The 27,366-nt window shown below is 44.0% G+C and overlaps 1 protein-coding gene across 3 annotated transcripts in view; it reads left to right on the top strand.

The window, feature by feature from the left end:
- The first annotated feature begins 87 nt into the window (after positions 1–87).
- The window catches only part of LOC115108379 (protein ENL-like), a 59,370-nt gene continuing 32,091 nt past the window's right edge, over positions 88–27,366 (top strand). The window contains exons 1-8 of one of the 3 annotated variants that reach the window (XM_029632632.2): positions 88–201; positions 7,929–8,109; positions 11,887–11,969; positions 13,445–13,588; positions 13,705–13,830; positions 19,861–20,581; positions 20,720–20,831; positions 21,223–21,322. In XM_029632632.2, the coding sequence (XP_029488492.2) occupies positions 190–201; positions 7,929–8,109; positions 11,887–11,969; positions 13,445–13,588; positions 13,705–13,830; positions 19,861–20,581; positions 20,720–20,831; positions 21,223–21,322 (1,479 nt within the window). In that variant the 5' untranslated portion in view covers positions 88–189. The remainder of the gene's footprint in view (positions 202–7,928; positions 8,110–11,886; positions 11,970–13,444; positions 13,589–13,704; positions 13,831–19,860; positions 20,582–20,719; positions 20,832–21,222; positions 21,323–27,366) is intronic. The other 2 variants (XM_065009037.1, XM_065009038.1) reach the window with 2 other exon arrangements.

The raw sequence follows: 27,366 nt of genomic DNA, 5'->3' as shown, positions 1-27,366 counted from the left end.
AACTTTTGCCTATCTGATTGGATAAGAAAGCTTTCTGTTTTGGCTGCTTGCCAGCAGCCGTCTGGAAGGGGAGGGGTGCTGTCTGGCTTCCGGTTTTAGGCTGAATTTGACACACAATGAGGTGCAGGGAACAACCTATCGCGAAACGCCGCTGTAAATAAATAGAACAATCACTGAAGCCACAGAATCATGGAGAATCAGGTAAAGTGACTTTTATGTCCCCTCGTGAATCCTGAACTTTTAACCGAAAGAATGCTAGAAGGCTGCGCCCGGGACAGAAATGAATGCCTGGTGCTCAAAAAAAATCCTGCTAATCTAACTCATAGTTGGCTCACGCGCTTTGCTAGCTAGCCACACTTGCATACATCTTTATTTGACATAGCGAGCTGGCTAACGTTAGCCTCACTCAGCATTGCTAGCTAGCCACACAATCAGACGGGCATACAAAGGGATTTCTTGCTTGCTTGTGTATTATGGTATAATATATTGTGAAAGTAAGACATACTTACTCCTTACCCGGTTCGTAACCTAATTTAGCTCGAGCTACTACCTGTTAGGGACGCTCTCGCGGCCTTTCGCTACTAGGCACCGGTGGAAAGGATTGATCTTTCCAGGTCTGGGTGGAGGGGTGTGTATCTAGCGGCGAGGAATTGAAAAGCGGGAATCACATCACCAGTTTAAAGGCAAAGATTATGCAAAAATGAAGATATTTGAAAATCGTAGATCCAGATTGCGTGTTTAACAGCTAGCTGTATACTGTGGCTGGTTGGGTGAAAACATGAAAGAACGACCATGAACTATGTCCACATCGTTGTCCATTGACAGACCTTAGCAGTCCATCTTATTTTTTCAAAATATCATGTCAGTAATTCCGCTGTTACTCTAGGTTGGAGTTGAAAACATTCTGATCGTGAGAATGCAAACTCTATTTTCATATCAAAGTCAGTGACTCATGGCATGAACTTGTGGGAACATGTCACTGTCCGGTGTTACCCCTTTGAAGAATGGAATTCCGTGACAAGGACTCATATTTTTAGCCTGATTACCCATAGTGGCAAAAAATATATGAAACTATCCATCAACAACTATGAAACATCTTAGAAGATAGTCATTGTATTTTTGTGCATTTCAAGTTGTCTGAAATCTAGATTACAATTATTTGGTTTTGCTAAAACTCTGGCTACATTCCTTATTTCAAGAAATGTTGTGCATCATAACGTCTGTGTTCTGTCATTGTACGATTTGTGCAATTATCAAAATCACAGTTAAATTCACAATAATACACCAGAGATGGTCATGTTCAAACCAGATAGTGGTGGGATAGTTGTATGCTTTGTAATTGGAGTAGACTAGAGTATGATCTCTGTAAGGGCTGTGGTGTCTGGTGGGGCCTGTCCACCCATACAGAGCTCAAAGTTCTGCAGGTGTGTCTGTTCTGTTGATGGAGTAGTCTGTTTTCATAGTGTAGTCTGTTTTCATTGTCTGTTTGCCTCATCAAAGGAGACTTTAAGATTATTTTTCCTTTGTCATGCTATTTTCATGGCACGTGGGGATTCATTGTTGTAAGAGCCTGCTTGTCTGCCAAGGAGTTCATTTCCTAGGGGGGTTCACTTGCCACAGTGATGGCGGCTGAATGTTTTTTGTTATCTTGTTCTTGCTGGGAAGTGGGAAGTAAACCAAATTAAATTATGGAATGTCATTCTGCCTCTGTAATTTATTTATTTTTTGTCATGAATCTAGAATCTTTATTGCGTAAGCATCAGGGTAACGGTGCTCTTGTCTTTTTCCTTGAGTCTTTGTCAATGTCAACCATCTCAGACCTATTTTGCTATGATCTCTGATCTGTGAGGGTCAGTGTATGAATTCCGGGTTGTCTCTTAGCTGTATTTGGTGATGGCCAGTGATCCTGGGGAGCTGGTTGGTTGATGTGGAGGGGCTCCATGGCTGCTGCACTGACCCAGGGTGTGGTAGTGTCTGGAGTTAAAGGGCATTACCGCCACAGAATGGCTGGGCGAGACGCCAGGGAGGGGTTGTGTGAGGCTGAGAGTGCCAGACCAGCTCATCTCAATCCTGTCCCCTAATCTCTCCACTGAGTCACAGCTCATGGGCACTGTGGAAAGAAGGGGCCAAATCCCCACATTCTTCAGGCATGGACATAAAGTTCCTTTTCTGTCCCTCCCCAATTCCTTTTTAGTAGCTGTCCTGGTCACTGCAGGATGTAGTCTGTCATCTCAGAACAACAAACTTTTTGAAATTTTAGTATAGAATTATTTTCCTTTTCTTGAAAGTCCAATGCAGCTGTTTTTACTCTGTCATATATTTTGGGTAACAATTAAGTAACTTACTGTGATCAATAAAATGGTCAGAAAGAAACAACCTGTGATGAATTTTAGATGCAATAACCAAGATGGTGTAGCAGTCAGACATCTTTTGTCCTCGTCTTGTGACCCGTGTACGTCTTTTTTTTTATATCTTTGCATATATTTTTCAAAATCTCAGATTTTGCTTTACAGCCAAAGCAAGACAAGCATTTGTGTAAGTTTATCGATAGCCTAGCATTATGCCTAGCTAGCAGCAGGCAACCTGGTCACGAAAATCAGAAAAGCAATCAAATTAAATTGTTTACCTTTGATGAGCTTCGGATGTTTTCACTCACAAGACTCCCAGTTAGATAGCAAATGTTCCTTTTTTTGAAAAATATTATTTTTGTAGCCGAAATTAGGTCTTCACGTTTGGCTGAGAATTCGACTGGAAATTGCGGTCACGACAACGCCGAAAAATATTCCAAATTAGCTCCATAATATCGACAGAAACATGGCAAACGTTGTTTATCAATCCTCAAGGTGTTTTTCAAATATCTATTCGATAATATATCAACTGGGACAGGTGGCTTCTTAGTAGGGAAGAGAGAAACAATGGCCGCATTTGTCTCTTACGCACAAAACACTCTGAGAGACTCCAGCTGACCACTGACGCAATGTTGACGTTCAGGCTCATTTTTCAAAATAAAAGCCTGAAACTATGTATTGTGACACTAGACACATTAGAGAAGCCAAAGAAAAAGGAATCTGGTTGATATCTCATTCACTGCTCAATAGGGACGCATAGGAACGCAGAGCTTTCTAAATAAGAGTCCCTTCCTGATTGGATTTTTCTCAGGCTTTCGCATGCAATATCAGTTCTGTTATACTCGCAGACAATATTTTTTACAGTTTTGGAAACTTTAGAGTTTTCTATCCTAAGCTGTCAATTATATGCATATTCTAGCATCTTGTCCTGACAAAATAGCTTAAATGCAAGTAAAACTAAGTGCATGCTCTTCAACCGATCGCTGCCCACACCTGCCCGCCCGTCCAGCATCACTACTCTGGACGGTTCTGACTTAGAATTTGTGGACAACTACAAATACGCAGGTGTCTGGCTAGACTGTAAACTCTCCTTCGACTCGCATTAAGCATCTCCAATCCAAACTTAAATTTAGAATCGGCTTCCTATTCCGCAACAAAGCATCCTTCACTCATGCTGCCAAACATACCCTCGCAAAACTGACTATCCTACCGATCCTTCACTTCGGCGAAGTCAGAGCAGATCACTGCACCTGTACATAGCCCATCTGTAATGTACAAAATAGCCCCCAATGCTCTACTCAGACTGCATCCAGTTTGCTATCACAGTGTCATCCGTTTTGTCACCAAAGCCCCATGTACTACTCACCATTGCAACCTGTATGCTCTCATTGGCTGGCTCTCGCATCATATTCGTCGCCAAACCCACTGGCTCCAGGTCATCTATAAGTCTTTGCTAGGTATTATATCAGCTCGCTGGTCACCATCGCAGCACCCACCCGTAGCACACACTCCAGCAGGTATATTTCACTAGTCACCCCCAAAGTCAATTCCTCCTTCGGCCGCCTTTCCTTCCAGTTCTCTGCTGCCAATGACTGGAACGAACTGCAAAAATCACTGAACCTGGAGACTCATATCTCCCTCACTAGCTTTAAGCACCAGCTGTCAGAGCAGCTCACTGCACCTGTACATAGCCCATCTGTAAATAGCTCATCCAACTAACTCATCCCCGTACTGTTATTTTATTTATTTTTCTCCTTTGCACCCCAGTATCTCTACTTGCACACTTATCTACTGCACATGTATCACTCCAGTGTTTAATTGCTATATTGTAATTATTTCAACTATGGCCTGTTTATTGCCTTACCTCTGTTATCCTACCTTTAATTTTTTACCTTTATTTAACTAGGCAAGTCAGTTAAGAACAAATTCTTATTTTCAATGATGGCCTAGGAACAGGGGGTTACTGCCTGTTCAGGGGCAGAATGACAGATTTGTACCTTGTCAGCTCGGGGGTTTGAACTTGCAACTTTCCGGTTACTAGTCCAACGCCCTAACCACTAGGCTACCCTGCCACCTCATTTGCGCACACTGTATATAGACTTTTATCTATTGTATTATTGACTGTATGTTTGTTAGTTCTATTTGTAACTCTGTTTGTGTTGCACTGCTTTGCTTTATCTTCTCCAGGTCGCAGTTGTAAATGAGAACTTGTTCTCAACTAGCCTACCTGGTTAAATAAAAGTGAAATAAAAAAAATAAAAAGTTTTTCTTTGCTACACTGCCTTCAGAAAGTATTCCTTCCTCTTGACGTATTCCACATTTTGTTGTTACAGCCTGAATTCAAAATTGATTAACATTTCCCCATCTAAACACAATACCCCATATTGACAAAGTGAAAACATGTTTTTAGACATTTCAGCAAATTTATTGAAAATTAAAAACAAAAAGATCTCATTTACATTAGTATTCACACCCCCGAGTCAATACATGTTAGATTAAACTTTGGCAGCAAATTACAGCTGTGAGTAATTTTGAAGTACCTGGATTGTACAATATTTGCCCATTTTAAATTTTTTCATAATTCCTCAAATTCTGTCAAATTGGTTGTTGATCATTGCTAGACAACCATTTTCAAGTCTTACCATAGATTTTCAAGCAGATTGAAGTTAACACTTTCTTGGCCACTCCATAACATTCACTGTCTTCTTGGTAAGCAACTCTAATATAGATTTGGCCTTGTGTTTTAGGTTATTGTCCTGCTGAAGGGTGACTTAATCTCCCAGTGTCTAGTGGAATGCAGACTGAACCAGGTTTTCCTCTAGGATTTTGCCTGTGCTTGGCTCCATTCCGTTTCTTTGTTATCCTGAAATACTTCCCAGTCTTTACCATTTACAAGCATACCCATAACAGCAGCCACCACTCAGTAATGTGTTGTATTGGATTTGCCCTAAACATTGCACTTTGTATTCAGGACAAAAAGTGAATTGCTTTGCCACATTTTTTGAAGTATTACTTTAGTGCCTTGTTACAAACAGGATGCATGTTTTGGGAATATTTGTATTCTGTACAGACTAGAGGTCGACCGATTTATGATTTTTCAACACATATACCGATTATTGGAGGACCAAAAAAAGCCGATACCGATGAATCATCCGATTTTTAAATATATTTGTAATAATGACAATTACAACAATACTGAAAGCACAATGAACACTTATTTTAACTAAATATAATACATCAATAAAATCAATTTAGCCTCAAGTAAATAATGAAACATGTTCAATTTTGTTTAAATAATGCAAACACAAAAGTGTTGGAGAAGAAAGTAAAAGTGCAATATGTGCCATGTAAAAAAGCTAACGTTTAAGTTCCCTGCTCAGAACATGAGAACATATGAAAGCTGGTGGTTCCTTTTTGACATGAGTTTTCAATATTCCCGGATAAGAAGTTTTAGGTTGTAGTTATTATAGGACTATTTCTCTCTCTACCACTCTACCATTTGTATTTCATATACCTTTCATATACCTTTTGACTATTGGATGTTCTAATAGGTACTTTAGTATTGCCAGCCTAATCTCGGGAGTTGATAGGCTTGAATTCATAAACAGCGCAATGCTTGAAGCATTGTGAAGAGCTGCTGGCAAACACAGTAATGCTTACGAGCCTGCTGCTGTCTACCACCGCTCAGTCAGACTGCTTTATCAAATCATAGATTTAATTATAATATAATAACACACAGAAATATGAGCTATTAATATGGTCAAATCCGGAAAAGATAATTTTGAAAACAAAATGTTTATTCTTTCAGTGAAATACGGAACCGTTCCGTATTTTATCGAACGGGCGGCCACCCTAAGTCTAAATATTGCTGTTACATTGAACAACCTTCAATGTTATGTCATAATTACGTAACATTCTGGCAAATTAGTTCGCAAAGAGCCAGGCGGACCAAACTGCTGCATATACCCTAACTCTGCGTGCAATGAACGCAAGAGAAGTGACACAATTTCCCTAGTTTAGTATTGCCTGCTAACATGAATTTATTTTAACTAAATATGCAGGTTTAAATAAAATATACTTCTGTGTATTTATAGTTAGGTACATTCTTGTATCGATTGTGCTTTTTTTCACAAATGCGCTTTTGTTAAATCATCCCCCATTTGGCGAAGTTGGCTGTCTTTGTTAGGAAGAAATGGTCTTCACAGTTCAACGAGACAGGCGGCCCAAACTGCTGCATATACTCTGACTCTGTTGCACAGAATGCAAGAGAAGTGACACAATTTCCCTAGTTAAAAGAAATTAATGTTAGCAGGCAATATTAACAAAATATAAAGGTTTAAAAATATATACTTGTGTATTGATTTTAAGAACGGCGTTGATGTTTATGATTAGGGACACTTTGGTGCTACGATAGTGCTTTTTTTTCTTGTTAAATCACCTGTTTGGCGAAGTAGGCTGGGATTCAATGATAAATGAACAGGCACCGCATCGATTATATGCAACGCAGGACAAGCTAGATAAACTAGTAATATCATCAACCATGTGTAGTTAACTTGTGATTATGTTAAGATTGATTGTTTTTTACAAGATACGTTTAATGCTAGCTAGCACCGTACCTTGGCTCCTTGCTGCACTTACATAACAGGTAGTCAGCCTGCCACGCAGTCGCCTCGTGTAGTGCAATGTAATCGGCCATAATCGGTGTCCAAAAATGCCGATTACCGATTGTTATGAAAACTTGAAATCGGCCCTAATTAAATCGGCCACTCCGATTAATTGGTCGACCTCTAGTACAGACTTCCTTCTTTTCACTCTGTCAATTAGGTTAGCTGTCAATTAGGTTAGTATTGTGGCGTTACTACAATATTTTTGATCCATCCTCAGTTTTCTTCTATCACAGCCATTAAACTTTAAAACAAAAATAGTTTTAAAGTCACCATTGGCCACCATTGTCCTTCCTCTCCAGCAACTGAGTTAGGAAGGACGCCTGTATCTTTGTAGTGACTGGGTGTCAATACGATACACCAACGTGTAACTAATAACTACACCATGCTCAAAGGGATATTCAATGTCTGCTTTTTTATTTTTACTCATCTACCAATAGGTACCCTTCTTTGCGATGCATTGGAAAACCTCCCTGGTCTTTGTGGTTGAATCTGTTTGAAATTCACTGCTCGACTGAGGGACCTTACAGATAATTGTGTGTGTGGGATACAGAGATGAGGTAGGCTAGTCGTTCAAAAATCATGTTGAACACTATTATTGCACACAGTGAGTCCATGCAATTTATTATGTGACTTGTTAAGCACATTTTGACTCCTGAATTTATTTAGACTTGCCATAATAAAGGGGTTGAATACTTACTTATTGACTCAAGACATTTCAGCTTTTCATTTTTAATTTAAAAAATAATTTTGAGTTAATTAACATAATTCCAGTTTAACATTATGGGGTATAGTGTGTAGGCAAGTGACAAAAAAATATCAAATTTAAATTGGGGCTCGAACATCAAACTGTGGAAAAAGGGAAGGGGTGGGAATACTTTCTGAAGGCACTGTATGTCTGACCTTGTGTCTGCAGTGCACAGTGCAGGTGAAGCTGGAGCTAGGACACCGAGCCCAGTTGAGGAAGAAGGTGACCTCGGAGGGCTTCACCCACGACTGGATGGTGTTTGTGCGAGGGCCTGAGACTGGGGACATACAGCACTTTGTGGAGAAGGTTGTCTTCCGGCTACATGAGAGCTTCCCCAAACCCAAGAGAGGTGGGTTGGACAAAGCATACTCATGCACACACACATGAACTTGCCTCAAACTGGTTCTGTGATTACTTTGTTTGTTTTTGTTTGGGGAGTGGAGAGAGGATTCACCTTGAAAACTTTGTGTTAACCAATACTGTTACATTTATTCTATGGTAGTGTGATGTGCACACACACAGAAGGCCTATAGAGTAGAGGTCGACCGATTTTATTTTTTATTTACATTTTATTTTTTAATGATTTTTCAACACCGATACCAATTATTTCGGCTAAGGTGTATGTAAACTTACGACTTCAACTGTATATATTATAATTTTGAGGAGAGGATGTCAAGACAAAGTTGTAAAGGTGAATCCTCTCCTCAAAATGTTCATATATACAGTTGAAGTCGGAAGTTTACATACACCTTAGCCAACTACATTTAAACTCTGTTTTTCACAATTCCTGACATTTAATCCTAGTAAGAATTCCCTGTCTTAGGTCAGTTAGGATCACCACTTTATTTTAAGAATGTGAAATGTCAGAATAATAGTAGAGAGAATGATTTATTTCAGCTTTTATTTCTTTCATCGCATTCCCAGTGGGTCAGTACACTCAATTAATATTTGGTAGAATTGCCTTAAACCATTTAAACTTGGGTCAAATGTTTTGGGTAGCTTTCCACAAGCTTCCCACAATAAGTTGGGTGAACTTTTGGCCCATTCCTCCTGACAGAGCTGGTGTAACTGAGTCAGGTTTGCAGGCCTCCTTGCTCGCACAAGCTTTTTCAGTTCTGCCCACAATTTTTCTATAGGATTGAGGTCAGGGCTTTGCGATGGCCATTCCAATACCTTGACTTTGTTGTCCTTAAGCCTTTTTAGAACAAACTTTGGAAGTATGCTTGGGGTCATTGTCCATTTGGAAGACCCATTTACGACCAAGCTTTAACTTCCTGACTGATGTCTTGAGATGTTGCTTGAATATATCCGCATAATTTCCCTTCCATATGATGCCATTTATTTTGTGATGTCCCTCCTGCAGCAAAGTACCTCCACAACATGATGCTGCCACCCCCGTCCTTCACTGTTGGGATGGTGTTCTTCGGCTTGCAAGCCTCACCCTTTTTCCTCAAAACGTAATGATGGTCATTATGGTCAAGCAGTTCTATTTTTGTTTCATCAGACCAGAGGACATTTCTCCAAAAAGTACGATCTTTGTCCCCATCTGCAGTTGCAAACCGTAGTCTGGCTTTTTTTATGGTGGTGTCAGAGCTGTGGCTTCTTCCTTGCTGAGCGGTCTTTCATGTTATGTCGATATAGGACTTGTTTTACTGTGGATATAGATACGCTTGTACCTGTTTCCTCCAGAATCTTCACAAGGTCCTTTGCTGTTGTTCTGGGATTTATTTGCACTTTTCACACCAAAGTACGTTCATCTCTAGGAGACAGGACTCGTCTTCTTCCTGAGCGGTATGACGGCTGCGTGGTCCCATGGCTTTTATACTTGCGTACTATTGTTTGTACAGATGAACGTGGTATCTTCAGGCTTTTGAAATTTGTGTGAACCAGACTTGTGGAGGTCTACAATATTTTTTCTGAGGTCTTGGCTGATTTCTTTTGATTTTCCCATGATGTCAAGTACAGATGAACTGAGTTTGAAGGTAGGCCTTGAAATACATCCACAGGTATACATCCAATTGACTCAAATGATGTCAATTAGCCTATCAGAAGCTTCTAAAGCCATGACATCATTTTCTGGAATTTTCTAAGCTGTTTAAAGGCACAGTCAACTTAGTGTGACCTTCTGACCCACTGGAATTGTGATACAGTGAATTATAAGTGAAATAATCTGTCTGTAAACAATTGTTGGAAAAATTACTTGTCTCATGCACAAAGTAGATGGCCTAACCGACTTGCCAAAACTATAGTTTGTTAACAAGAAATTTGTGGAGTGGTTGAAAAACTAGTTTTAATGACTCCAACCTAAGTGCATGTAAACTTCCAACTTCAACTGCGTGTGTGTGTGTGTGTGTGTGTGTATATATGTAATAATGACAATTACAGCAATACTGAACGAGCAATGAACACTTATTTTAACTTAATATAATATATAAATAATATATTTATTCTCAAATAAATAATGAAACATCCTCAATTTGATTTTAAATCATGCAAAAACAGTGTTGGAGAAGAAAGTAAAAGTACAATATGTGCCATGTAAAAACATTGAAGTTCCTTGGTCAGAACATGAGAACATATGAAAGCTGGTGGTTCAATATTCCCAGTTAAGAAGTTTTAGGTATTTTAGGAATTATGCCGCGTCGACTATTTCTCTCTCTACCATTTGTATTTCATATACTTTTGACAATTGGATGTTCTTTTATGGACTATAGTATTGCAAGCCTAATCTCAGGAGTTGATAGGCTTGAAGTCATAAACAGCGCTGTGAAGCAAGCATTGCTAAGAACTGCTGGCAAACGCAGTAAAGTTTGAATGAACACTTACGAGCCTCCTGCCGCCTACCATCGCTCAGTCAGACTGCTCTATCAAATCATAGACTTAATCATAGACTTATAATAATCACAGAATACGAGCCGTTGGTCATTAATATGGTCAAATCCGGAAACGATCATTTTGAAAACAAAACGTTTATTCTTTCAGTGAAATACAGAACCGTCCCGTATTTTATCGAACGGGCGGCCACCCTAAGTCTAAATATTGCCGTTACATTGCACAACCTTCAATGTTATGTCATAATTATGTAAAATTCTGGCAAATTAGTTCGCAACGAGCCAGGCGGCCCAAACTGCTGCATATACCCTGACTCTGCGTGCAATGAACGCAAGAGAAGTGACACAATTTCCCTAGTTAATATTGCCCGCTAACATTAATTTATTTTTAAATAAATATGCATGTTTAAAAAAACATACTTCTGTGTATTGATTTTAAGAAAAGGCATTGATGTTTATGGTTAGGTGCATTCATGCAACGATTTTCGCGAATGCGCTTTTGATAAATCATCCCCCGTTTGGCGAAGTAGGCTGTGATTCAATGATAAATTAACAGGCACCGCATTGATTATATGCAACGCAGGACAAGCTAGTTAAACTAGTAATATCATCAACCATGTGTAGTTAACTAGTGATTATGTGAAGATAAGTTTAATGCTAGCTAGCAACTTACCTGGGATCCTTGCTGCACTCGCGTAACAGGTGGTCAGCCTGCCACGCAGTTTCCTCGTGGAATGCAATGTAATCGGCCATAATCGGCTTCCAAAAATGCCGATTTACAGATTGTTATGAAAACTTGAAATCGGCCATGCCGATTAATCGGTTAACCTCTACTATAGAGCATTGCCTACTACTCTTCTCCAGACCAGGCACATCTCACCTCATTAAGTCACTGTAAAGCTTAGGGTCATTATGGTTACTGCCCATGGCGGTGATCATGAGGGTTACGGCCCATGGCGGTGATCATGAGGGCTACGGCCCATGGCGGTGATCATGAGGGCTACGGCCCATGGCGGTGATCATGAGGGCTACGGCCCATGGCGGTGATCATGAGGGCTACGGCCCATGGCGGTGATCATGAGGGCTACGGCCCATGGCGGTGATCATGAGGGTTACGGCCCATGGTGGCTCCGACCATGAGGGTTACGGCCCATGGTGGCTCCGACAAGCTTTAGGTTTTAATGACTCGCTCTCCCAGCGAGGCTGGAGCTAGTTCCCCATTAGCCTTCTAGCAATGACCATTGATGTTATCCAACTGAATGTATGGGGCTGATGTGCCTGTGTTGTCTCTTCAGTATGCAAGGAGCCACCATACAAAGTGGAGGAGTCGGGCTACGCTGGGTTCCTCATGCCCATCGAGGTCTACTTCAAGAACAAGGTGAGAGCTCAGTCACAGCCTCTGTAATGGTACTATGTTAAGTGTCACTATCCCTCAGAATGTGAGCTACTGTTACATGTGATTCCTAATGGATAAGATTTTCTCTGGTGCTCTAAGCCTTTTCCTGAAATCAAATCTGATATAGTTCTCCTACAATGGCTTGTTTATATTAATTGGCACAGTCTGAATAGTTTTTCTTTCTTTCTTTTGTCTATCAATATTTGTGTCGTTTGGTTGGTATTCAAAGTGCGCACGTGGTTCATTTGCTGCTTTTAGTCATGTGACCGTGTGTGTGGAGACACCAGGGCTGCGGTTCAAACTCATAAAAGACACACCCTCGTCCACTTACCCCCTCGCCTTATGCCCTTGGTGGAATCCAAATGATTAGCCAAACAAGGGAAGTTTGCAACATAAGCCCCTCAGCCCTCGTTTTTAGTCGAGGTTGTGAGTGTACAATTGTGTTCACTTTCTGGGCCTGAAACTCCCCATAATTCAGTTTGTGACAATTGTACATCCGCTAAGAGAAGTCAGTCAACAATTAAAACCTCAATGTCATCATGGAGTCAATATACAAGTGTAAAAAACGAATGAAAATAAGTTAAATTGTGCTACTAATGCACATGACGGCACAAACACGTCTCGTAAAAATAATTATGTTTTTGTTTAGTTAGGTTTTGGAAATTGTACATTTTCCTTCAGAAGTTCCAGCTAGGCAGGCTAACGTTGTTAGCTAAATAATTTGCTAGCTATCGTACAGTAGGCATATATTAATAATTATATATTTAATGTTAGTAGATATGCAATCATAATTGACTGTAGGGCATATAAAGCACTTACAAGTGTCGTGTCTTTGGCTAAACTGGATTAAGTGATATGACTTGCTATTCTATAAAATAATATTAATACATTTATTAATATTACCTGATTGAGCTAATTTCCTGGCAAGGGCGGTCCATTTAAAAATCATTCCTTCCCCCTGTATATCGTCAGATGTCATGATACATCATCAGAAGTGTCTACTTAATTTGAGGGCTGAGGGGATAGGGTGTGTCTTTTAAGTGTTTGGACTGCAAGTGATACTGCGGCTGTGTGTGGTGACACTGGTCATGCTAGTAATGGGCCTTTGGCTGCTGGTCTGTCTGCACCTCAGGTCACTGGAGGTCCTGCTTTAAAAGGGCCTACAGTTTATCTGGCATGTCTGCTGGGAATGTTTTTACTGGCCTCTGTCTTTTATCTGTAACTCTGACTCCTGGCATGTTCGGAAAGCATCCGTTTGTTTACCAAAATGTCCTACTGTTCTCTCCCAATGTGGAATGTTAGCGCTTATCAGGGAGTGCACTCCAGATATGCCTCTTATTAACTTGGCAGGGTATCTGCTATTCTTACTGTTAGCTGATAATATGCTGCTGATAAGGACTTAACAGGGCTCGGCAGTGCAGGGCTGACTAGATATGTGAACTCATTATTATTTACAGGAGGAGCCTAAGAAGGTGTGTTTCAACTATGACCTCTTCCTGAACCTGGAGGGGAACCCCCCTGTCAATCACCTGCGCTGTGAGAAACTCACCTTTAACAACCCCACACGGGAGTTCAGACGCAAGCTGGTCAAGGCTGGAGGGGTAAGATGGGGAAAGGGATGATATGGGATGAGTGGGGAGTGTTGTAGTGGAATGGCAAGAGAGAAGGTACTGTGTTGTTGTTTGTCCTCACTCTTCTGCCTCTCTATGTCTCTCAGGTCATGGTGGTGCCGGAAGGGACGGAGGCAGTGTCGAGGCCCAGTCCAGACTACCCCATGCTCCCCACCATCCCACTGTCTGCCTTCTCAGACCCCAAGAAGACCAAGACCTCCCACGGGTCAAAGGTTAGCACCATGCCTCGCCTACTACACCGATAAGAAGGAGTAGGAATGTGCTCAACCAGTCAATACAGCAGAGGATAGGAGAGTAGAGTACAGTTGAGATAAGGGATGGGAAATCCTGTGTGGGGGTGTGTCTTTTTGTTCCCCCAGCTTTTAATCATATAATGTGACTTCCACTCCATGTTCTGGGTCACGGATCATCCCAAATACACAGGCATGATTAAAAACATCAAATCTGTTTAATTATCGTAGTATTAACGTGGACGATATATGTTTTGCGTATGGATACGTGCATGCATGTTGTGGTTAGAGCTTTGGGCCAGTAACCGGAAGGTTGCTGGATCGAATCCCCAAGCTGAAGAGGTGAAAATCTGTCATTCTGCCCCTGCCTGCACAAGGCAGTTAAACCACTGTTCCCCCGTATGCCATCATTGTAATTAAGAATTTGTTCTTAATATGGCTGCAATCCCAATACCGGGATCGATATGACAACTACCAGTGAAAATAGAGGGCGCCAAATTCAAACCACAGAAATCTCATAATTACAATTCCTAAAACATACATGTGTTTGATATCATTTTAAAGGTAATCTTGTTGTTAATCCCACCAAAGTGTCCGATTTCAAATAGGCTTTTCAGCGAAAGCACTACAAACGATTATGTTAGGTCTCCACCAAACCACAATATGCACAGCCATTTTCCAGCGAAATATAGCATTCACAAAAACCAGAAATAAAGATAAAATGAATCACTAACCTTGAATTATGTTCATCAGATGACACTCATAGGACTTCATGTTACACAATACATGCATGTTTTGTTTGATAAAGTTTACGTAAAAAAAAAAATCTGAGCTTGAATTTGCATAAATACAAAGCACGCGCTAAGGTACCATGCATCTGGCATGATGCCAAACCACATAGCTAATTGTTAACCATATGGTAATTGGCTCCTTTCATTACTCTAATAATGTATAACCATCTATGTAGAATAACAAAGCATATTGCACTAGAAACAGTAACAAAACTACAGTATTGTATATTTTACAATTCGTTTGCATGACGCATGAGCAAAGTAATACAGCTAACGACATACATTAAAGGCATTGCAATTTGTGAGTAAATGCAACCAACATTGATATGTAAGCAACTCTATCAATAACAAGATTATCATCATTAGCTAAATGCTTGAATCGAACTTACAAACAAATATTTTTCCAAGGCTGAAGTGTGACAAGAAATAACTACATTGAAAAACCTGCACCGTAGCGTTGTTTGTAGCTGCTTCTATGCGTGCAAAACAAATTCTGTACTTCCTGTTTGCGTCGTCTTTCTAAGTACCAGAAAGCGCCACTAGGGGGCAAATAACACCATTGAACACAATGAAAATCCAATTTAACCATTGTAATAAAATAATCTGTTACCTTCTAACAGGATGGCAGCACAATTCCAAAGTCACAAAGCGCGTCCACTATAACATGACGAAATGTAGAAACATGTCAAACAATGTACTGAATCAATCTTTAGAATCTTGAATAACGTTCCAACCAGAGAATTAGAATGACTTCAGATGAGCGGTGGAACGCAGGTCCCTTCCCCTGTGAACGCGCATGGTGAAAGCATGGTCAACTCGTGGCAGTGGTGACTATTTCCTGTGTCATTCGACCCCCCTTCACATTAGTCATCAGACAAAGTTCTATTGACTGTTGACATCTAGTGGAAGGTGTAGGAAGTGAAAACTCATCCATATCTCGCTGTAATTTCAATGAGAGCTTGGTTGAAAATCTGCCACCTCAGGAAAAAAAAAATAGGAAGTGGAATTTCTCAGGTTTTTTCCTGCTATATGAGTTCTGTTATACTCAGACATAATTCAAACAGTTTTAGAAGTGTTTTCTATCCAATACTAATAATAATATGCAAATATGAGCAACTATGACTGAGGAGCTGGCCGTTTACAATGGGTACCTTTTCATCCAAGCTACACAATACTGCCCCTGCAGCCATAAAAAGTTAACTGACTTGCCTCGTTAAAAATATTGATACAGTTGAAGTCGGAAGTTTACATACACTTAGGTTGGAGTCATTAAAACTTAAAAAAAACCACTCCACAAATGTCTTGTTAACAAACTGTAGTTTTGCAAGTCAGTTAGGACATCTACTTTGACACAAGTAATTTTTCCAACAATTATTTACAGACAAGATTATTTCACTTGTAATTCAGTGTATCACAATTCTAGTGGGTCAGAAGTTTACATACACTAAGTTGACTGCCTTTTAAACAGCTTGGAAAATTCCAGAAAATTATACCATGGCTTCTGATAGGCTAATTGACATAATTTCAGTCAATGTACCCGTGGATGTATTTCAAGGCCTACCTTCAAACTCAGTGCCTCTTTGCTTGACATCATGGGAAAATCTAAAGAAATCAGCCAAGACCTCAGAAAAACAATTGTAGACCTCCACAAGTCTGGTTCATCCTTGGGAGCAATATCCAAACGCCTGAAGGTACTATGTTCATCTGTACAAACAATAGTACGCAAGTATAAACACCATGGGACCAATGCCCCAGGGCAGTGATTGGGGACACTGTCCTGTGTAGGGTGCCGTCTTTCGGATGGGACGTTAAACGGGTGTCCTTAAAGATCCCATGGCACTTATCTTAAGAGTAGGGGTGTTAACCCCGGTGTCCTGCCTAAATTCCCAATCTGGCCCTCAAACCATCACGGTCACCTAATAATCCCCAGTTTACAATTGGCTCATTCATCCCCCTCCTCTCCCCTGTAACTATTCCCCAGGTCGTTGCTGCAAATGAGAACGTGTTCTCAGTCAACTTACCTGGTAAAATAACGGATAAATAAAAAAATAAAAGATATCAGAAAAATAATTGTAGACCTCCACAAGTCTGGTTCATCCTTGGGAGCAATTTCCAAACGCCAAGGTACCATGTTCATCTGTAGAAACAACGCAAGTATAAACACCATGGGACCACGCAGCCGTCATACCGCTCAGGAAGGAGACGCGTTCCGTCTCCTTTGGTGCGAAAAGTGCAAATCAATCCCAGAACAACAGCAAAGAACCTTGTGAAGATGCTGGAGGAAACAGGTACAAAAGTATCTATATCCACAGTAAAATGAGTCTTATAACGACATAACCTGGAAGGGCGCTCAGCAAGGAAGAAGCCACTGCTCCAAAACTGCCATTAAAAAAAGCCAGACTATGGTTTGCAACTGCACATGGGGGACAAAGATTGTACTTTTTGGAGAAATGTCCTCTGGTCTGATGAAACAAAAATAGAACTGTTTGGCCATAATGACCATTGTGAAGCACGGGGGTGGCAGCATCCTGTTGTGGGGGTGCTTTGCTGCAGGAGGGACTGGTGCACTTCACAAAATAAATGGCATCATGAATTAGGAAATTGTGGATATATTGAAACAACATCTGAAGACATCAGTCAGGATGTTAAAGCTTGGTCGCAAATTGGTCTTCCAAATGGACAATGACTCCAAGCATACTTCCAGTTCCAAGTTGTGGCAAAATGGCTTAAGTCAAGGTATTGGAGTGGCCATCACAAAGCCCTGACCTCAATCCCATAGAAAATTTGTGTGTAGAACTGAAAAAGCGTGTGCGAGCAAGGAGGCCTACCTACAAACCTGACTCAGTTACACCAGCTCTGTGAGGAGGAATGGGCCAAAATTCACCCAACTTATTTTGGAAAGCTTGAGGAAGGCTACCCGAAATGTTTGACCAAGTTACACAATTTTTAAAGGCAATGATTCCAAATACTAATTGAGTGCATGTAAACCTCTGACCCACTGGGAATGTGATGAAAGAAATAAAAGCTGAAATAAATAATTCTCTCTACTATTATTCTGACATTTCACATTCTTAAAATAAAGTGGTGATCCTAACTGACCTAAAAAAGGGAATTTTTACTGGGATTAAATGTCAGGAATTGTGAAAAATTGAGTTTAAATGTATTTGGCTAAGGTGTATGTAAACTTCCGACTTCAAGTGTGTGTGTGTGCACCTGCCATTTTAAGATGAGGACACTTTTTTTTTCATGAACATGGCCTTATACCTATTAAAGCATATTGAATGACTGTCATTTATATTCCATTCACCCAGTACAATGTAACAGTGATAGGTTTAGGCTACTACATGGTACTCACATTTTCCCTATTCCCATTATGAGGTTGCTACAACCTAGCCTATGAATGAAAATGCACAACATGGTGACACATGGTGACCTTGCACACACTTGCCTGCATCTAGCTGATCTAGGGTGTAACCATTAGTCCAACAGTTACAAATGAGAGTTTCAAATTCTGGTATGTTTATCGCCATTATGCTTGCTTCTATTTTAAGAAACTTTTGTCAACATTATCGGCGTAATGAATACACCCCTGATCACGCATAAACACAGTTCACTTTCGTATCAGCCACATTGTATCCCTTCTCGCATCTATGCACTTTTCTCATCTTTTTTTCCCTTTGCTTGCGGACTTCAATGCACAGCACATCAGCTGTATGTGGCCAGGCGAAAAAAACTTTCAGGCAAACCATATCATAACCGCTACACACAGCCTACATTGTTGTCACCATATTAGCTAAAGTAACGTCATAGTCAACATAGCTAATAGAACTAACGCGTTAGTAAACCCGCTACAATCATGCAGTAAAGTTACAGTGTGCAGTCAGTAAGCAGTTTAGCAGTTACACCGGCAGGCCCCGGAGGCAATAAATTAGTCAAACCAGACGCTTACCTTGACTTGGAAGCGTTCCAGTGTTGTGTTGGATAGTCATAGCCAGCTAGCTTACATAGAATTCCTCTGTTTTGAGCAAGGGTTTTCAGAAGGATAAAGTAGCTAGCTGCATTTGCTAGCTAAGAAAGTGTAAAAAATTACTCTCTTTTGGGAAGAAATTCATTATTGTCTCTCTCTTTGAGTCAACTACCTACCACATTTTATGCACTGCAGTGCTAGCAAGCTGTAGCTTATGCTTTCAGTACTATATTCACTCTCTGATCCTTTGATTGGGTGAACAACATGTAAGTTCTTGCTGCAAGAGCACTGATAAGTTGGAGGAAGTCATCCAGAAGTTGTCATAATTACTGTGTAAGTCTATGGAAGAGGGTTTGATAACCATGAGCCTACTAGGATTTGTATTGAAGTCAATGTACCCAGAGGAGGACAGAAGCTACCTGTCCACCGGCTACACCATGGTGCTACCGTACAGACTGCTAAAGCATTCCACAGGGATGCTGGCCCATGTTGATTCCAATTTTTAAAATGTTACCTTTATTTAAGTAGGCGAGTCAGTTAAGAACAAATTCTTATTTTCATTGACGGCCCACCCCACCCCGGCCAAACCCTAACCCGGGCCAATTGTGCGCCGCCCTATGGGACTCCCAATCACGGCCGGTTGTGATACAGCCTGGAATCGAACCAGGGTCTATAGTGACTCCTCTAGCACTGAGCTGCAGTGCTTTAGACTGCTGCGCCACTCGCACAGTTGTCAAGTTGGCTGGATGTTCTTTGGGTGGTGGACCATTCTTGATACACATGGGAAACTGTTGAGTGTGAAAAACCCAGCGGCGTGCAGTTCTTGACACAAACCGGTGTGCCTGGCACCTACTACCATACCCCGTTCAAAAGCACTTAAATCTTTTGTCTTGCTTATTCACAATCTGTCTCAATTGTCTCAAGTTAAAAATCATTATTTTAACCGATCTCCCTTTCATCTACACTGATTTGAAGTGGATTAAACAAGTGACATCAATAAGAGATCATCCCTTTCACCTGGTCAGCCTATGTCATAGAAAGAGCAGGTGTCCTTTAATATTTTGTACACTCAGTGTAGACAATATAGAGAGAGTAAAGCACACTTAAATGCTCTTACCTTTCTTGATTGTCACCAAATAAAGATGTATGTGGTGGAGCGTATGGGCCCAACTTCACTCTACGTATTATTCCATACCAGCACACCATTTGAAAGTGATTGTGTGTTTAATATTGTCCTATTGTCCTTGTCTTTAGGAGCCCAGTAAAGAGGGCAGTGGAGGCAGCAGTAAAGGGCCCAAGCCCCACAAGCTGACCAAGGAGCACCGCGAACGCCCCCGCAAAGACTCTGAGAGCAAGGCGGCGTCAAAGGGTGACAGCGACCGCGACGGGGGAGGAGGGGGCAGCAGCAAGAGTGCCCGTGAGCCCTCATCCTCCTCTTCCAAGAAGCCAGCGGAGATCAAAGTTAAAGACGAGGGCAAGGTCCTTCCCAAGGCTGCCTTCAAAGAGCCCAAACTCACACTGAAGGAGGCCAAGATGGAGGGCATGTCCCCTAAAGGAGGGGGGGCCGGGGGAGGGGGCCCACTGGAGCCCAAAGCCCCCGGGAAGCGGCCTTCCACTGCGGAGTCTCCAAAACCCAGTGCCAAGAAGCCAAAGAAGGGCAGCTCAGAGGGATCTAAGGGGACAGCTGCAGTGCTCTTCACCGGAGCCTCTCCCCGGGTCTCTTCGTCATCTTCAGTCATCACAGGCTACCCAGAGAAGAAACCCCCCAAGGAGAAAGGCCGCTGGCCCAAGAGCAGCAGGGCCGACACTCAGGAGGCCAAGGAGCCCAAGAAACTGCTGTCTGACGACTCCAACTCTGAGGATGAAGCCTCCTCCAAATCAGAGCAGTCAGTCCCCTCCAGTCCCTCTAACTCCAGCTCCAGCTCTGACTCCAGCTCAGAGTCTGATTTTGAGCCCGGACAGAAACAAGGCCAAGGTAAGTTCTCTACATCCATTGGAGATTTCATGTTTGTTTTTCTTTTATACTAAGCTATCCAGATGTTTACTTGATGGTTGTGATGCGTACATGTACATTTTAGCAAATGTTCTCTATTGGTGTGTAAATCTACTCGAGGCCCGCTGCGCTCTATGGTGGAGGACCTACAGTCCGAGGGGTCAGATGATGATGACAGCAGCTCAGAGGAAGGGACGCCTGTCAAGACCAACCCGCCCAACCGTGACTCTCGGTAAGATTATCTGTCTCTCCTTTCTCATTCTCTCTCTAATGCTCCATATATTTCCAAGTTTGTTGCTCTCTCTTTCTTTTCACATACGATGCTCCTCCAATTAGTTTTCACTGGTTATCTTTAGCGATGGATATTTGTGTTATGAGACACAGTGGGTCAGTATTTGTAGCACATAAGCCCATACATGTGTTCGCTGTTGTTTTATAGGGGTTACATTGTTTTTGAAGGAAATCTGTAAAGATTTATATGGTCGGAGTTGAGTGAACACAAACCCAGATTTGAAGCTAATCCCTTCACCAAAACATGTGTTCCCACCCACAAACCCAGGCTCCCTGCGCTAAACAGGGCACAATGAGCGCTGTCTGACCTTTACCCTCCTGTTCCCTGTCAGACTGAGCCTGGACAGCGAGAGTGACAGCAGTGAAGGCTCGCACCGCCCCAGTCGAGACCCTGCGCCGCCTCCACAGAAACACAGCTCCTCCAATAACAAGGTAAAACAGACTCTGAGGATCTCTCCCAGGACGGCTTTCTCCATTGTCGCCCTGATGAAGTGGCATCATTAAGGATTGTTACTCACGCAACCAACTTTACTTTCTGCATATGTACTGTGTTGACGTTTCAGTAATTAATGGTAGTTATCATTGATGGCTAAGCAGTGGGTTCTGTATTCCCAGCATCACAAGTGTTCCTAGCACCACACGCAGACTGTGTGGTATCAATATTTGCTCTCCTAAAGCACCATCCTTCCCATTCTGATCTGTTTATCCCTCTGTCCCCCCTCCCTCCATCTTTCTCTGTGTTCTATCTGTTTATCCCTCTGTCCCCCTCCACCTCTCTCTGTGTTCTATCTGTTTATCCCTCTGTCCCCCCCCCACCTCTCTGTGTTCTCTGTTTATCCCTCTGCCCCCCCTCACCTCTCTGTGTTCTCTGTTTATCCCTCCACCTCTCTCTCTGTGTTCTCTGTTTATCCCTCCACCTCTCTCTCTGTGTTCTCTGTTTATCCCTCCACCTCTCTCTCTGTGTTCTCTGTTTATCCCTCCACCTCTCTCTCTGTGTTCTCTGTTTATCCCTCCACCTCTCTCTCTGTGTTCTCTGTCCCCCCTCCACCTCTCTCTCTGTTTCTCTGTTTATCCCTCTGTCCCCCCTCCACCTCTCTCTCTGTGTTCTCTGTTTATCCCTCTGTCCCCCCTCCACCTCTCTCTCTGTGTTCTGTGTTTATCCCTCTGCCCCCCTCCACCTCTCTCTCTGTGTTCTCTGTTTATCCCTCTGTCCCCCCTCCACCTCTCTCTCTGTGTTCTCTGTTTATCCCTCTGTCCCCCCTCCACCTCTCTCTCTGTGTTCTCTGTTTATCCCTCTGTCCCCCCTCCACCTCTCTCTCTGTGTTCTCTGTTTATCCCTCTGTCCCCCCCCTCCACCTCTCTCTCTGTGTTCTCTGTTTATCCCTCTGTCCCCCTCCACCTCTCTCTCTGTGTTCTCTGTTTATCCCTCTGTCCCCCCTCCACCTCTCTCTCTGTGTTCTCTGTTTATCCCTCTGTCCCCCTCCACCTCTCTCTCTGTGTTCTCTGTTTATCCCTCTGTCCCCCCTCCACCTCTCTCTGTGTTCTCTGTTTATCCCTCTGTCCCCCTCCACCTCTCTCTCTGTGTTCTCTGTTTATCCCTCTGTCCCCCCTCCACCTCTCTCTCTGTGTTCTCTGTTTATCCCTCTGTCCCCCCCTCCACCTCTCTCTCTGTGTTCTCTGTTTATCCCTCTGTCCCCCCTCCACCTCTCTCTCTGTGTTCTCTGTTTATCCCTCTGTCCCCCTCCACCTCTCTCTGTGTTCTCTGTTTATCCCTCTGTCCCCCCTCCACCTCTCCTGTGTGTTCTCTGTTTATCCCTCCACCTCTCTCTCTGTGTTCTCTGTTTATCCCTCTGTTTATCCCTCCACCTCTCTCTCTGTGTTCTCTGTTTATCCCTCTGTCCCCCCTCCCTCTCTCTCTCTCTGTGTTCTGTTTATCCCTCTGTCCCCCTCTCCACCTCTCTCTCTGTGTTCTCTGTTTATCCCTCTGTCCCCCCTCCACCTCTCTCTCTGTGTTCTCTGTTTATCCCTCTGCCCCCCCTCCACCTCTCTCTCTGTGTTCTCTGTTTATCCCTCTGTCCCCCTCCACCTCTCTCTCTGTGTTCTCTGTTTATCCCTCTGTCCCCCCCCGCCACCTCTCTCTCTGTGTTCTCTGTTTATCCCTCTGTCCCCCCCGCCACCTCTCTCTCTGTGTTCTCTGTTTATCCCTCTGTCCCCCCTCCACCTCTCTCTCTGTGTTCTCTGTTTATCCCTCTGCCCCCCTCCACCTCTCTCTCTCTGTGTTCTCTGTTTATCCCTCTGTCCCCCCTCCACCTCTCTCTCTGTTTATCCCTCTGTCCCCCTCCACCTCTCTCTCTGTGTTCTCTGTTTATCCCTCTGTCCCCCTCCACCTCTCTCTCTGTGTTCTCTGTTTATCCCTCTGTCCCCCCCTCCACCTCTCTCTCTGTGTTCTCTGTTTATCCCTCTGTCCCCCCTCCACCTCTCTCTCTCTGTGTTCTCTGTTTATCCCTCTGTCCCCCTCTGTGTCTCCACCTCTCTCTCTGTGTTCTATCTGTTTATCCCTCCACCTCTCTCTCTGTGTTCTCTGTTTATCCCTCCACCTCTCTCTGTGTTCTCTGTTTATCCCTCCACCTCTCTCTCTGTGTTCTGTTTATCCCTCTGTCCCCCTCCCCCTCCACCTCTCTCTCTGTGTTCTCTGTTTATCCCTCTGTCCCCCCTCCACCTCTCTCTCTGTGTTCTCTGTTTATCCCTCTGTCCCCCCCTCCACCTCTCTCTCTGTGTTCTCTGTTTATCCCTCTGTCCCCCCCTCCACCTCTCTCTCTGTGTTCTCTGTTTATCCCTCTGTCCCCCCTCCACCTCTCTCTCTGTGTTCTCTGTTTATCCCTCTGTCCCACCCCTCCACCTCTCTCTCTGTGTTCTCTGTTTATCCCTCTGTCCCCCTCCACCTCTCTCTCTGTGTTCTCTGTTTATCCCTCTGTCCCCCCTCCACCTTTCTCTCTGTGTTCTCTGTTTATCCCTCTGTCCCCCCTCCACCTCTCTCTCTGTGTTCTCTGTTTATCCCTCTGTCCCCCCCACCACCTCTCTCTCTGTGTTCTCTGTTTATCCCTCTGTCCCCCCTCCACCTCTCTCTCTGTGTTCTCTGTTTATCCCTCTGTCCCCCCTCCACCTCTCTCTCTGTGTTCTCTGTTTATCCCTCTGTCCCCCTCCACCTCTCTCTCGGTGTTCTCTGTTTATCCCTCTCTCCCCCCCTCCACCTCTCTCTCTGTGTTCTCTGTTTATCCCTCTGCCCCCCTCCACCTCTCTCTCTGTGTTCTCTGTTTATCCCTCTGTCCCCCCCTCCACCTCTCTCTCTGTGTTCTCTGTTTATCCCTCTGTCCCCCCTCCACCTCTCTCTCTGTGTTCTCTGTTTATCCCTCTGTCCCCCCTCCACCTCTCTCTCTGTGTTCTCTGTTTATCCCTCTGTCCCCCTCCACCTCTCTCTCTGTGTTCTCTGTTTATCCCTCTGCCCCCCTCCACCTCTCTCTCGGTGTTCTCTGTTTATCCCTCTGCCCCCCCCCTCCACCTCTCTCTCTGTGTTCTCTGTTTATCCCTCTGCCCCCCTCCACCTCTCTGTGTTCTCTGTTTATCCCTCTGTCCCCCCCCTCCACCTCTCTCTCTCTGTGTGTTCTCTGTTTATCCTTCACCTCTCTCTCTCTGTGTTCTCTGTTTATCCCTCTGTCCCCCCTCCACCTCTCTCTCTGTGTTCTCTGTTTATCCCTCTGTCCCCCCCTCCACCTCTCTCTCTGTGTTCTCTGTTTATCCCTCTCTGTCCCCCCTCCACCTCTCTCTCTGTGTTCTCTGTTTATCCCTCTGTCCCCCCTCCACCTCTCTCTGTGTTCTCTGTTTATCCCTCTGCCCCCCTCCACCTCTCTCTCGGTGTTCTCTGTTTATCCCTCTGCCCCTCCCCCTCCACCTCTCTCTGTGTTCTCTGTTTATCCCTCTGCCCCCCTCCACCTCTCTCTCTGTGTTCTCTGTTTATCCCTCTGTCCCCCCTCCACCTCTCTCTCTGTGTTCTCTGTTTATCCCTCTGTCCCCCTCGACCTCTCTCTCTGTGTTCTCTGTTTATCCCTCTGCCCCCCTCCACCTCTCTCTCTGTGTTCTCTGTTTATCCCTCTGTCCCCCCCTCCACCTCTCTGTGTTCTCTGTTTGTCCCTCTGTCCCCCCCCCTCCACCTCTCTCTCTGTGTTCTCTGTTTATCCCTCTGTCCCCCCTCTCCACCTCTCTCTCTGTGTTCTCTGTTTATCCCTCCACCTCCTCTCTGTGTTCTCTGTTTATCCCTCCACCTCTCTCTCTGTGTTCTCTGTTTATCCCTCCACCTCTCTCTCTGTGTTCTCTGTTTATCCCTCCACCTCTCTCTCTGTGTTCTCTGTTTATCCCTCCACCTCTCTCTCTGTGTTCTCTGTTTATCCCTCTGTCCCCCCCTCCACCTCTCTCTGTGTGTTCTCTGTTTATCCCTCCACCTCTCTCTCTGTGTTCTCTGTTTATCCCTCTGTCCCCCCCTCCACCTCTCTCTGTGTGTTCCTGTTTATCCACCTCTCTCTCTCTGTGTTCTCTGTTTATCCCTCCACCTCTCTCTCTGTGTTCTCTGTTTATCCCTCCACCTCTCTCTCTGTGTTCTCTGTTTATCCCTCCACCTCTCTCTCTGTGTTCTCTGTTTATCCCTCCACCTCTCTCTCTGTGTTCTCTGTTTATCCCTCCACCTCTCTCTCTGTGTTCTCTGTTTATCCCTCCACCTCTCTCTCTCTGTGTTCTCTGTTTATCCCTCTCCCCCTCTCTCTCTGTGTTCTCTGTTTATCCCTCTGTCCCCCCTCCACCTCTCTCTGTGTGTTCTCTGTTTATCCCTCCACCTCTCTCTCTGTGTTCTCTGTTTATCCCTCCATCCTCTCTCTCTCTGTGTTCTCTGTTTATCCCTCCACCTCTCTCTCTGTGTTCTCTGTTTATCCCTCCACCTCTCTCTCTGTGTTCTCTGTTTATCCCTCCACCTCTCTCTCTGTGTTCTCTGTTTTTATCCCTCCACCTCTCTCTCTGTGTTCTCTGTTTATCCCTCCACCTCTCTCTCTGTGTTCTATCTGTTTATCCCTCCCCCCCCTCCACCTCTCTCTCTGTGTTCTCTGTTTATCCCTCTGTCCCCCCCTCCACCTCTCTCTCTGTGTTCTCTGTTTATCCCTCCACCTCTCTCTCTGTGTTCTCTGTTTATCCCTCCACCTCTCTCTCTGTGTTCTCTGTCCCCCCTCCACCTCTCTCTCTGTGTTCTCTGTTTATCCCTCTGTCCCCCTCCACTCTCTCTCTGTGTTCTCTGTTTATCCCTCTGTCCCCCCTCCACCTGCTCTCTCTCTGTGTTCTGTGTTTATCCCTCTGTCCCCCCCCTCCACCTCTCTCTCTGTGTTCTCTGTTTATCCCTCTGTCCCCCCTCCACCTCTCTCTCTGTGTTCTCTGTTTATCCCTCTGTCCCCCTCCACCTCTCTCTCTGTGTTCTCTGTTTATCCCTCTGTCCCCCTCCACCTCTCTCTCTGTGTTCTCTGTTTATCCCTCTGTCCCCCCTCCACCTCTCTCTGTGTTCTCTGTTTATCCCTCTGTCCCCCCCCGCCACCTCTCTCTCTGTGTTCTCTGTTTATCCCTCTGTCCCCCCTCCACCTCTCTCTCTGTGTTCTCTGTTTATCCCTCTGTCCCCCCTCCACCTCTCTCTCTGTGTTCTCTGTTTATCCCTCTGTCCCCCCTGTCCCCCTCCACCTCTCTCTGTGTTCTCTGTTTATCCCTCTGTCCCCCCTCCACCTCTCTCTCTGTGTTCTCTGTTTATCCCTCTGTCCCCCCTCCACTCTCTCTCTCTCTCTGTGTTCTCTGTTTATCCCTCTGTCCCCCCTCCACCTCTCTCTCTGTGTTCTCTGTTTATCCCTCTGTCCCCCCTCCACCTCTCTCTCTGTGTTCTCTGTTTATCCCTCTGTCCCCCTCCACCTCTCTCTCTGTGTTCTCTGTTTATCCCTCTGTCCCCCTCCACCTCTCTCTCTGTGTTCTCTGTTTATCCCTCTGTCCCCCCTCCACCTCTCTCTCTGTGTTCTCTGTTTATCCCTCTGTCCCCCCTCCACCTCTCTCTCTGTGTTCTCTGTTTATCCCTCTGTCCCCCCCTCCACCTCTCTCTCTGTGTTCTCTGTTTATCCCTCTGTCCCCCCTCCACCTCTCTCTCTGTGTTCTCTGTTTATCCCTCTGTCACCTCTCTCTCTGTGTTCTCTGTTTATCCCTCCACCTCTCTCTCTGTGTTCTCTGTTTATCCCTCCACCTCTCTCTCTGTGTTCTCTGTTTATCCCTCTGTCCCCCCTCCACTCTCTCTCTCTCTGTGTTCTGTTTATCCCTCTGTCCCCCTCCACCTCTCTCTCTGTGTTCTCTGTTTATCCCTCTGTCCCCCTCCACCTCTCTCTCTGTGTTCTCTGTTTATCCCTCTGTCC

This window comes from Oncorhynchus nerka, linkage group LG24, assembly GCF_034236695.1.
Source record: "Oncorhynchus nerka isolate Pitt River linkage group LG24, Oner_Uvic_2.0, whole genome shotgun sequence".
NCBI classification, from domain to species: Eukaryota; Metazoa; Chordata; class Actinopteri; order Salmoniformes; family Salmonidae; genus Oncorhynchus; species Oncorhynchus nerka.
This window is presented reverse-complemented; position numbering and strand designations above follow the sequence as displayed.